Source organism: Myotis daubentonii, chromosome 7 (assembly GCF_963259705.1).
Source record: "Myotis daubentonii chromosome 7, mMyoDau2.1, whole genome shotgun sequence".
Lineage (NCBI taxonomy): Eukaryota > Metazoa > Chordata > Mammalia > Chiroptera > Vespertilionidae > Myotis > Myotis daubentonii.
The window spans coordinates 13,370,137-13,383,294 of NC_081846.1; the positions used below are offsets into that span (position 1 = coordinate 13,370,137).

Genomic DNA, 13,158 nt, shown 5'->3' on the forward strand with positions numbered 1-13,158 from the left:
GGATAGCTGGATGCACAGGGTTAAAATTTGTGCCATGTGAACACATACTTAACCAAATTAGTGGAAGAGAATTCCAGCAGAGCTGAAAATAAGCACAATATTTCAACAATAAGGCAGGCCACAGAGGCAACCCAATGCTTTAAGCTTAACCTTCTCAGCACATCAGAATTAGACAGTGCTCTGTGTCTTCTAAACTCTTAGAAAGAATATATTACTTACCTTTACTTAATAAAAAGTCTCAGTAAGTGACATGACAGCTATGAGGAAACAGCATAATTTCGTAAGATAGGTCATACCAGAAATAGAGCCGTGAATTCTAACAGTACATTATCAAAGAGCTGCCCCTTTAGACACACTGGCTTTTCTTGCTAAACACACAAAAAAATTTATTGTAGGGATCACAATCATTCTACAGAATTTTTTTTAACCACAGGAGATATCCTACACATTTCATACACCAGGTTTTCTTCTGTCTTTATGCTAATGTCACTGATTGGGAGCACTGCATTGAAAAGGATGCTAAGGGCACATCCAGACTCCATGAGAAAGAGTGGTCAGTCGGCAATGTCCACTACCCACCAGGTTAGAAAGGGCACCTTTCTATCTCACTTTTTACTGTTAGAAATAAGGCACACTAGGCTTGGAAATGGACCATGTTAATTATTTTCTCTTTTTCTCTTCAATTGTAACATAAATAAATAGCACCCATGTGACCCTACAAACAAAATGCTATCTTACTCATCTTCTGTAAATCATTGCTTGGTTTCTCTTCTCGAGCAGCATCCCTCCCTTTTCCTTCAGAATAGCCCATTAACAGGCTGTCGGCCAAATTCCATTTAGTGTATGTCCTAAGAAAAATGTTCCCTTCAGTGTACACTCTCTACAGGTATACCAATTGAAGGCTTTTACTTCAACCTTTTCATTTATTCAACATTCAACAGTTACTGTATGTCTACTACGCTAAGTACCATAGAGGAGAAACAAAACATTGTGGAGTTTGCAATGTAATTTAGACAAGATAAATGCATCCCAAAAGTTAAACAATTCAAGAGGATAGACTCAGTACCTGAAACTGTGGGGCAGTCAGACCAATGATTCAAACATCTGACCTCAAATTTGAAAAGTCTAACTGCTCTTTAAAATGTCAGATTCCCAAGACCTTCCTGAGACCTAAACCAGAGTTTCCATGGGATGGGGCCCAGGAATCTTTATTATGAACTAGAGGCCTGATGCATGAAAATTCATGCACTGGAGGGGGATCCCTCAGCCCGGCCTGCCCCCCCTCACAGTCTGGGAGCCCTCAGGAGCAGGAGGTGACCCAGCCACCAGGGGAAGGCAACGCCCCCATCACACCTCTGCTGCTGCCACTGCCAGCAGCACAAGCCTCGGCCAGCCCTGGTTACCTGAGCCTCAGGCGGCCCTGGCGGCTGGGGGGCTGAGGAGACTGGGGGACTCTGGAAGCAGGCGCGTGGCAGGGCTGAGGGGACTGGGCACCGCCATCTTTGAGGGCGGGGGCAGTCAATTAGCATATTCCCTCCTTATTGGCTGTGGGCGTCACCATCTTTTGCAACGGTGTGAGGGTCAATTAGCATATCCCTCTTTATTAGATAGACTAGAGGCCCGGTGCACAAAAATTTGTGCACTCAGGGGGGTCCCTCAGCCCGGCCTGTGCCCTCTCGCAGTCTGGGACCCCTTGGGAGATAACAACCTGCTGGCTTAGGCCTGCTCCCAGGTGGCAGAGGGCAGGCCCAATCCCTAGGTGCAGCCCCTGGTCGGGCTCAGAGCAGGGCCGATTGGGGAGTTGGGGCGCCGCCCCCTGTCATGCACAGAGCTGGGCGATCGGGAGGTTGTGATGCCACCCTCAGTCACGTTCAGGGTAGGGCCGATTGGGGGGTTGGGGCACTGTCCCCTGTCACACTCAAGGCAGGGTCGATGGGGAGGTTGCGGCGCCACCCCCTGTCACGCACAGAGCAGGGCCAATCAGGAGGTTGGGGCACTGCCCCCTGTCACTCACAGAGCAGGGCCCATCAGGGGGGTTGGGGCTCTGTACCCTGTCACGCACAGTGCAGGGCCAATTAGGGGGTTGGGGCGCTGCCCCCTGTCACGCACAGAGCAGGGCCCGTGAGGGGGGGGGGGGGGTTGGGGTGCCGCACCCTGTCACACACAGAGCCGCAGGGCGATCAGGGGGTTGGGGAGCTCCCCCCTATCAGGCACAGAGCAGGGCTGATCAGGGGGTTGGGGCGCCTTCCCCTGTCACGAACAGAGCAGGGTGGATAGGGAGGTTGTGGCCCCGCCCCCATCACACACAGAGCCACAGGGCGATCAGGAGGTTTGGGCGCTGCCCCCTGTCACGCTGATCCCGGTGCCGGGAGGCCTCGCGGCTCCGCTGATCCCGGTGCTGGGAGGCATATTACCCTTTTACTATATAGCATAGAGGCCTGGTGCACGGGTGGGGGCTGGCTGGTTTGCCCTGAAGGGTGTCCTGGATCAGGGTGGGGGTCCCCACTGGGGTGCCTGGCCAGCCTGGGTGAGGGGATGATGGCTGTTTGCAGCTGGTCACACACCCTTCAGGGTGGGGGTCCCAATGGGGTGCCTGGCCAGTCTGGGTGAGGGGCTGAGGGCTGTTTTCAGGCTGGGGGTGACTGAAGCTCCCAACCGCTCCTTTTTTCTTTTTTCTTTTTTTTATTCTGGGCCAGCTTTAGCTTTGAGGCTTGGCTCCAGCTCTTAGGCCTCCGCTGCTGAAAGTAGGTTTCTGGCCTTTGCTTACAATGTTGCGATCCTGCTGGCTGAAGCACGGAGGACTAAAGCAGGTTTCTGGGGTTTTGTTTAGCTTCTATATTTGTTACATAGTTGCTTAGAGTTGCAGCTCAGAGGCCTGCAGCAGCAGGCAGGGAACGTTGGAGTCCTCCGTCACTGAAGCAAGCAAGCCTCATGTTAGTTTCAAGCTGCCTGGCTGCAGGCTGCTATCTTGGCTGGCAGTTAATTTGCATATTGCCCTGATTAGCCAATGGGAAGGGTAGCGGTCATACGCCAATTACCATGTTTCTCTTTTATTAGATAGGATTGTTGCCCCAAGTCCCACAGCAAGTGTTAATTTGGGAGTTGTATCAGAGCCCTAAGGGCTGTATCGTTAATCCAAAGTCACAACAGTAAGTAACATAAGAAAGGCATAGATAAAGTGCTATTAGTGTTCACTAGAAGGTTTGCTGGATAAAAGAAAGGCTTTGCAGAGGAGATGACAACAGAACAGAAGCTTGAAGAAAAGGCAGAATTTGAAGATAAGACACAAAAGGTACCTCACAAGGATAAAACAATATAGGCCAAGATACAGAGATGGACAGGATGGAGAACAGCAAGTAGCTTGGTTTGGCTAAAGTGTGGGGTTTGTAGGAGAGTGATGGTAGGTAAGGTAAACTTTCTACACCTGAACACCAGATTAAAGAGTTGAACCTTTTATTCCAAGGCAGTGAAGAACCGTGTAGATTTTTAAGAAAATAGGTCACAGTAAGTGCTGTGCATGAGCAGGATTACACCATCAGCAGATGTGAGTGGAGGAACAGACAGAAGAAGAGAACAGTGAGGAAATTGTTATAAAACTCCAGGTAAGAGATAACAGGGAGCCACACCATAGTGGCAACAGCAGAACTGGAGAGGATAAGGGGTAACAACGGGGCAAGGGAAATGGAAGGGACAATAATCACTCAGCAGTTTCCACCAGCAACGACCAGGGAACAGGAGCAAGAGCAGACTTGGGGCAAAAAATAAATTCCGTTTCAGACCCAGTGAATTTCAAGTAGAGCTGAGGTATGAGAGGGAGCGGTGGCAAAACCGTTGGAAATGATAAACTGGAGCGCACTTAGGGAAGAGATACAGATTTCAGAGTCAACAACTAACAACTGAAAGGCATGGGAGTGACTAAAGTAAAAAGCCAGAGATAACAGAATGAAAAAGACATATAAGGGCCATTATCATCAAAGAATTAACTCAATTTGGTGACTGGATATGAAGGATAAGAAAGTCACTAAGGACTCAGTGACTTTGAATCTATTTAACTAGAAGGATGGATGTGCCATTAATAGAAAAAGAAAAGAGAGGAGAAACAGCAAGTCCTAGAGAAAGTAAAGCCAGTGGGTAAGCACTTGCCAAAACTGTTGTTTGAAAAGACTATTACTGCAAGGGAGGACTGGCCTGGATCAGTGGTTCTCAGGTGATGGCGGAAAGATGCATCGGCTGCCACATCTTCACAGAAGTGTTCAGAGCTTACTCATAATTCCCACACTGCCCTTGCTGTGGACCAGTAACAAGTTTGTAGACCAGAGTAGGTCCACAGATCATCCCTAAAATGGTCCTAAACTAGAAAATCTCCAACTCGCTTCCCACTTCTAAGATGCTATGACATTAATATCACACACTTGGGTTTGCTAATGAAGAGTAGCAAACTGGGAAGGGAAGGGCCAGTTCCCATCATTTACCAGCAGTGGAAAGGCCTGGCACCTAGAGGATTCTCAAGGTGTGCTACTTTCCTTCCTTCAAGGAAATGAGAGATATAGCTGGCTGGCTTGCCTATCCCTGAGGTTAAAAGGATGAAAAGAAATGACATATGTAAGATCACAATGTAAGTACAGGCATTACAATTATTTAAATGCTAATAACTCCAAATACAGAGCAGTAAATTCCAAACCTGGTTTCCTAAGACTTCCGGCTTATCTATAATCTCAAGGCATGGCATGAAATTCTCCAAGTAAAATTCTTGTTACTTTACTTTTTAAAAACAACAAAAGAGCAAAAAGGTAACATCTGATAAAAATAGGGGAGTCAAAAAAAGGCACTACATATTGAGGAAAATAATGAGTTTAATTTTAGAAATACTGAATTTAGGGTATGGCAGAATATTTAATAAGAAATATCTGATCAGCAGTTCTAACTCAAAAGAAAGGTCAGACCTGAGAAAAAAATCTGGGAGTTGTTCACATACAGGTAACAGTTGAAACAAAAAAAGGAGTAAAAGACTTACGGCAATATGGCAACTGAGATATTCTAAGGGACCCAAAGCAACTACATACAGGATAAGATAGGCTTATGGATGCATTTTTGGTCTCAAAGGAAGTAGATGAAATCTCTTTCTGAACTGCCTGGTCAAAAAACAAACCTGAAGACAGCAATAGAAACTTTCTAAAATGAAACAGAGAGAGGAAAAAATACTGGGGGAGAATGAGCAGGACGTCAGTAAGTTAGGGATAATTTCCAGCAGCCTAAAATATGTGTAACTAGAGTTTCTCAAATAGAAGGGGGAAGAAAAATAATTGAAGAAAACTTAGCCAAAATTTTTCCAAATCTGATGAGACTTCTAAAACTACAGATCCAAAAGCTCAGTTGTACTTCTATCTGAAAGAATTGCTAATGGTAAGGAAACAGATTTGAATGACAGCTAAAATGGAACATCAGGAGAGGGAGAAGAAACACAGCATTTTCCAATAGTGTGTAGGCGATAGAGAGGGCAAGGACAAATAAGTGGGAAATAAGTCCCAGGGCTGCAAAGGGATGCCTCAGACTCTAGGTTAAGGACACTGACCATTAATAAACCTAACGAACTCTTTTTGCTCTAATTCCATGCCCAAGTAAGCGTCTGATTGCATTTTGCTTCTCATGTAGTTCTGCTTAGAGAACATCTGTACTACTTACAGATTATATGTCTCACTGTAAACTGGTTATTTTGGTTTAGACGTCAGTGTCTAGTGAATCAGTTCCCTAAGCTTCATCTCCTCTGGGTGTACTTACAAATCACATTTTGAAGTCTATATGTATGTCCACTCAATGAAACTGCAAAATTCTACGAGTTGACCTGAGGCAGATAGCTGCTTTCCTCTCCATCTCGCTGAATATCTAGTCAAACCACAGTACTCTTCAAAAAAAAATAATTAGCTGAGCTTGTGAGTTATCCTTTGGCCCTATAAATAAGGATGTATCTCAGTACCATCACACTGCACCAGGTGAATTCCTCTGACTCTAAGGCAGTCCCCTAGAAAACAACAACACTGGCTTCCTCACTACCACTGAAGGAGCTGCGCATTAATCTACAGCTTCCCAGGAAGGTAGATACCAAGAACCTTTCATGAGATTATCTTGAAAAACATGTTGGCATATTAGAAATATTCAGTGCATTAAATATTAAAGAATAGGTAAATCTTGTAGAAGACAGAGGTGACGTCAAAAACACTATTTCCAGCCTTGCCAGTGTTGCTCAGTGGTTGAGCATTGACTCAGGAACCAAGAAGTCACTGGTTAGATTCCCAGTAAAGGCACATGCCTGGGTTGCAGGCTTGATCCCCAGTAAGGGGTGTGCAGGAGGCAGCTGATTGAGGTTTTTCTCTCAATGTTTCTATCTCTCCCTCTCAAAAATAAATAAATACATACATACATACATACATAAATAAATAAATAAATAAATAAATAAATAAATAAACTTTCTTTTTTTAAAGCATTATTTCCAGATACTATGGGGATAGGGCCAACAAAGATAAGGAGAACTCAAAGAATGGGACTTCCAAGTAGCCTTGGGACCAGAGGCAAGTTCCTTAACCTAGCTGGGTCCTGATTTCCTCTTCTGTAAAATGAGGAAACGGGCTCAGATAAATCACTAAGGTCCCTTTCAATTCAAAATTCTATTACAATTATTTCCCTCAGTGATAACTGGGAAAGGTACAGAAACAAGTTAACTAAGAAAACTTAAGAGTAACTTTCCTCAAACAATATAGTATATTTCTCTCCAGGTAGAATCTATTTTATCTCTCTTACAATAAAACTAAATCCAGTAAGTTTTTCAAAAATTGCACACATAGGAAAGAATCGATCGGCTACAGTGGTCACTGAAGAATAAAAACGAAAAGGAAGACTTACGTGTGTCTTTCATATCTGAGGGTTTCTCGGATGGACCATGCAACCTGGTATGGCGAGGCCTGCTCCGAGTCCTCCAGTTCCTCTCCACTCTCTTCAGACCAGTCCAACCCTGGACAGGAAAGATTATTGCAAGTGAGAAAAAATTTACTTTTATTTAAAATTTAGATAAAAAGAAACCTGAAATATGTGACCTAACACAACAGCAAGTGCTACCACAGTCTGAATAAGTGCCTCCTGGTGAGTGTCATCGCTACCTGACAAAGACATTAATAATGAATGTATGACATACATTCAGGCCTAAAATAATGACGTTATTGCAAAAAGGCTATAGTCCAAGGATGGACTTTTTTTGTTTTTGTGTCCCCCCCCCCCCCCCAATTTGTTTACATTCAATATTATTTTGTATTAGTTTCAGGTGTATAGCATAGCGGTTAGATAATCATATACTTTACAAAGTGTTTCCTTCAGTATTTCCTGTACCCACATGACACCATACATTATTATTAATTACATTATTAGCTATCTTCCCTATGCTGTATTTATATCCCTGTGACTATTCTGTAACTACCAATTTGTATTTCTTAATTCCTTCACTCAGTCCCCCAACCGCCCTCCCCTCTGCCTACCATCAGTCTCTTGTCTGTGTTTATGAGTCTGTTTCAATTTTGTTCTTTAGATTCCACCTATAAGTGAAATCATATGGTATTTGTCTTTCTCTGGCTGACTTATTTCACTTAGCATAATAACCTCTAAGTCTACCCATACTGTTAGATTTCATTATTTTTTACGGATGAACTTATCAGACATTTCACAAATGGAGCAGAAACAACACAAGCAAAGAAAGTTCAAGTAAAAAAAAAAAAGGGTAGACTTTCATGAGTATCAAAATATTATACACCTAAAATGTCAGAAAAGCAAAACATATTCAAAACGGTGAGAAAAAGAAGTTCAGGCAAGAAAAAAGTCAAAAGGTGCCAGTGAAGTCACTCTGACATCAACAAGGACCCTAGAAAGAATTGTCAAAAGTAAAGACATTCCATCCCCTTCCCAACACGAGTGGAGGAAAGGATTCATAGAGCAGGCGGGGCCATTCCCTGGCTCCTGCCTTCCATAGGAAGAGGAAAGAGCAGGGTGGCTTGGGTTTCTTTGAATTTTTAAACAACAGCTGCCCCATTTAGTGTTCTATTTTGAAAAACAAATTTATAGGGAAAAGTATAGAAATATAGTATGAACAATGCTTACTTATTTTGTTAAATGATATTGTTTTTAATGATTGGATAATTGTTAGCTTCCAACAGAAAGGTTTTACTTGTTTAAAAGTTGTATAAATACTGACAATGATGAGCCTAAAATATGCCAGCATGTGAGACTACATTACTTTAATATACTCATGCTGCTGTTAGACTTTAATTAGATAACCAGTATTCTACATCTTCCTTCTTGAGACTGTCAAAAATCATTAAAGTTATATTTAAAAGGACTTCACAGATTTCTTCCATAATTTAAATCTTTTTTTAAAATTGATTTAGAGAGAGAAAGGTGAAGGGAGAAGAGAGAGAGAAAAACATAGATCGGCTGCCTCCTGCACACCTACTACTGGGGTTTGAGCGTGCAACCCAGGAATATGCCTTGACCAGGAATTGAATCAGCAATCCTTAGGTGCATAGGACCACACTCAGTCAACTGAGCCACACCAGTCAGGGCTTCTTACATAATTTAAATAAGTTTACATGTGATAAGTAGAGAAATTAAGATAAAGTTAACGGAAATGCAAACTTTAAATCAGTGGTTCTCATCAACCTTCCAAATGCCGCGACCCTTTAATACAGTTCCTCATGTTGTGGTGACCCCCAGCCATAAAATTATTTTCGTTGCTACTTCATAACTGTAATTTTGCTACTGTTATGAATTGTAATGTAAATATCTGATATGCAGGATATATTTTCATTGTTACAAATTGAACATAATTAAAGCATAGTGATTAATCACAAAAACAGTATGTAATTATATATGTGTTTTCCGATGGTCTTAGGTGACCCCTGTGAAAGGGTCGTTCGACCCTCAAAGGGGTCGTGACCCACAGGTTGAGAACCGCTGCTTTAAACGCTTAAAATTAAAGAACACATTGCCACTGGCATAAGAAACATCAAATCTAGTTTCAAGATTTCAGGTCATTTTCAAAAGTAAGTTACTTTCTCTCAACTAAAATAATTAGTAATTTGTTTTGTTTTTTTAAAGTAAAAATCAAGTGATCACAACAGCATCAGCCTCAGGATGTTGAATGGTGCGTTCTTTCTTTCAAACACAAAGTGACATTTAGGCATCTTTGAAAAATTAGAACAGGAGTTATCTGTAGAAGTTATAATAATTTCTACTAAGACACCTATACTTTCTCTGAAAATGTCACAATCTAAATCATAAGAACCTAAAATATAAGTGTTTCTCCTATTATAATAACAACTGTCCAATAAAGCAAACCTTTGATCTTGGCTTCATTATCACTAGTTTAATGTAACTTACTGAGATAACCAGCCCAGACAGGAGTTCTAAAGCCAATTACAAGACTGCATTTTTAAAAAATATATTTTATTGATTTTTTTACAGAGAGGAAGGTAGAGGGACAGAGAGCCAGAAACATTGATGAGCGAGAAACATCTATCAGCTGCCTCTCGCACACCTCCTACTGGGGATGTGCCCGCAACCAAGGTACATGCCCTTGACTGGAATCGAACCTGGGACCTTCTAGTCTGCAGACCGACGCTCTATCCACTGAGCCAAACCAGCCAGGGCAAGACTGCATTTTTAAAAAGTATTTTTTGCTGACATTAATGCAGATAATGTTTGGTCGTAACAGTGCATTACAATTTCTGGTTTCTCCAAAATAATCTTTGTTTTGAAAACTTGGGCTCCTAATATGTTTGAGTTAAGAAAGAAAAAGACAATGCTTTTCTGCAAGTTTTGTTCCATTCAACATGACAGAAATCATCCCTCAACATGACATTCAAAATCAAAAGCTAAAAAATTATCAGCATCCAGAAGTAAGAGCAAAAACTCTAGTAGATGATATAGGTAAGTGACAGAATAAGAGGCAAAAATTCAGCGGGGAAAAGTTAGATCTCTGACTCAAAACTAACACCTCATGAGTTCCAAATAGATGACTAAAATCCCTTATACTAAACCCTAATATGCAAATCGACCAACCAGTGGTCAGTTGCTATGATGCGCACTGATCACCAGGGGACAGACGTTCAATGTAGCTCCTGCGTTGAGCGTCTGCCCCCACCCCCCAAAGGCAAAACCCCCCCATCACTCTGCCTGACAGTTGCCCCACAGATGGCCCTGATCGCTGGCCAGGCCTAGGGACCCTACCCTATATATTGGGAACAGTCTCTTAATTTAAAAATTAAAACCTGGCAAGGCTATTCTAACATTGAAAAAGCAGGATGATGCAGTGATGACATGCATGGACTCTGACTTGCACATTTTGTGGTCAACCCTGATTTTGACACTTAGAACTGTGTGACAAAGCCAATTAACTTCTCTCTGCTTCAGTTTTTCCACCCATAAGATGGGGAAATGGTACTACTGCCTCAGAAGGATCATGTTATGTACTACTTTTTATAATCAGGGCAAAAAAATGTAGCTGCCCATACAACAGCAAGATGCCTTTCACCTATATGAAAAGTATGGTCACTGGTGCATGCAGCGTCCTGGATTGCAAGAGGGATGTCCAACTGCCGGTTTAGGCCCGACATCCCCCAAGGGGTCCCGGATTGCGAGAGACTGCAGGCGGGGCTGAGGGATAGCCACCCCTCTCCCACCCCACCCACGTGTACCGGGCCTCTAGAGCAGTGGTTCTCAACCTTCTGGCCCTTTAAATACAGTTCCTCATGTTGTGACCCAACCAAAAAATTATTTTCGTTGCTACTTCATTAACTGTAATGTTGCTACTATTATGAATCATAATGTAAATATCTGATATGCAGGATGGTCTTAGGCAACCCCTGTGAAAGGGTCGTTCTACCGCCAAAGGGGTCGCGACCCACAGGTTGAGAACCACTGCTCTAGAGTAAATAATAAAAGGACTACAGCCGAGACCGGTTTGGCTCAGTGGATAAAGCGTCGGCCTGCGGACTGAGAGGTCCCGGGTTCGATTCCGGTCGAGGGCGTGTACCTGGGTTGCGGGCACATCCCCGGTGGGGGATGTGCAGGAGGCAGCTGATCGATCTCATCGATGTTTCTAACTCTCTCTGTCTCTCTCCCTTCCTCTCTGTGAAAAATCAATAAAATATATTAAGAAAAAAAAAAAAGGACTACAAAATATATATATATATATATATATATATATATATATATATATATATATATATATGTGAAATACTGATGGGATGAAGAGCACCCAAAGATTGGCGAGAGGGGAGGGGAGGAGCGGGGGGGGGGGGGGGGGGGGGGGGAGGGGGGACACGACGACTGACTAAAAAGGAAGAAATCCTTAAAAAAAGAGAATACATTAAAAATTTTAACTTTTCCTTATTATCTGCCTCCGCGGCCGCCATGGCTCCCATGAAAAAGCTCGTGGCGGAGGGGAGCAAAAAAAAGAACGAGGTTCTGAAGCTCCCCTTGACTGCACCACCCAGAAGATAAAACTATGGATGCTGCCAACTTTGAGCAGTTTCTTCAGGAGAATCAAAGTGAATGAAAAGCTGGGAATCTTGACAGAGGGGTTGTGACCATTGAAAGAAGCAAGATGTCTGAGGTGCCTTTTTCCAAAAGGTATTTGAAATATCTCACCAAAATATATTTGAAGAAGAATACTCTACATGACTGGTTGTGTGTAGTTGCTAACAGCAAAGAGTTATGAATTGCATTACTTCCAGATAAACCAGGATGAAGAGGAGGAGGAAGATGAGGATTAAAACTAATTTATCTGGCACATTTTTTATGAGTTCTTGAATAAAACTTAGGAACCAAAAAAAAAACAAATTTAACAATTCCATTCCAAAATCATAATAGATATTTAAAAGCAAATAACAAATGGGAGGGAGAAGTATTGTAACAAACACGAAGTATGCATAAAAAGCTCTTACTAATAAAGAAACCCAGAAACACATCATTAAAAATGAATGAAAAATTGAAAAGGCGAAATAAGAAATACAAATGTCCAAAAAAACCCATATGGACAAATATTCACAATATTAATAATCTAAAATAACAGTTCTCACTCAAAGTGTGGTCCAAAGATTCCCAGGGGTCCCTGAAACTCACAAGGGAGTTCCTTAAGTCAACCCTGTCTTTAAAATAAAACTAAGAAATTACTTGCCTTTTTCATTGTCTTGACAGTTACACTGATGATACAACAACAACTATGATGGGTAAAACTGCTGGCATAAGTCAAAGCAGTGGCTACAAACTGTACTAGAAGTCAGTATATGTTTCACACCAGGACTTACAGTTAAATAAAAGCAATAAAGTTTTAAGGATGTTCTTGATAAAGCACTTGTTTATTAAAAATTGTTTATTTCATTAAATCTCAATTCCTTAGTATATGTCAGTGATGGCGAACCTATGACACTCATTTTCTTGGTTGATTTTTCTTTGTTAAATGGCATTTAAATATATAAAATAAATATCAAAAATATAAGTCTTTGTTTTACTATGGTTGCAAATATCAAAAAATTTCTATATGTGACACGGCACCAGAGTTAAGTTCGGGTTTTTCAAAGTGCTGACACGCCGAGCTCAAAAGGTTCGCCATCACTGGTGTATGTCTTTATAACATTCTGTGTGACTAAATGTGAAGTATATATAAAGCACCTCTGTTGCATACAAAAAAAGTATGATGGCTGTCTTGAGGAAAAGTACTTGCATGACTGTTTTAACTGTGACCTAAACTTGCTCCCCCCCCCCCTTCAATACCATTTTTATTTGAAAGAGTAATGACAATGGACATTATTTGTTGCCAATATCTTTCAAAGTTTTACCTGAGAGCTTGATTTTTTTTTTTTTTTTTGAAAATTTGAATTCATCACTGAGAGCAGAGGTCCTCAAACTTTTTAAACAGGGGGCCAGTTCCCTGTCCCGCAGACATTCCACACATGCGCACTGCGGGCCCAGGACGAGTCAGCTGCTAAGCAGGACAGGCAGCAGCGGCAAAAACACCCGGCAGGCCGGATAAATGTTTTCCGCGGGCCGTAGTTTGAGGACCCCTGACTGAGAGTATGACAACTTCCTAACAGACTTTTCTGATGAAATTGGTGGTAA

General features: G+C 42.0%; 1 protein-coding gene and 1 pseudogene across 4 annotated transcripts in view; one reads left to right on the forward strand and one right to left on the reverse strand.

Annotated features, from left to right (window-relative positions):
* INO80D (INO80 complex subunit D) overlaps positions 1-13,158 on the reverse strand; it is a 56,727-nt gene that overhangs the window by 21,032 nt on the left and 22,537 nt on the right. For all 4 annotated transcript variants that reach the window (XM_059702887.1, XM_059702886.1, XM_059702885.1 and 1 more), the window contains one exon: positions 6,898-7,006. In XM_059702887.1, the coding sequence (XP_059558870.1) occupies positions 6,898-7,006 (109 nt within the window). The remainder of the gene's footprint in view (positions 1-6,897; positions 7,007-13,158) is intronic.
* Positions 11,452-11,813, forward strand: LOC132237913 (large ribosomal subunit protein eL22-like; annotated as a pseudogene).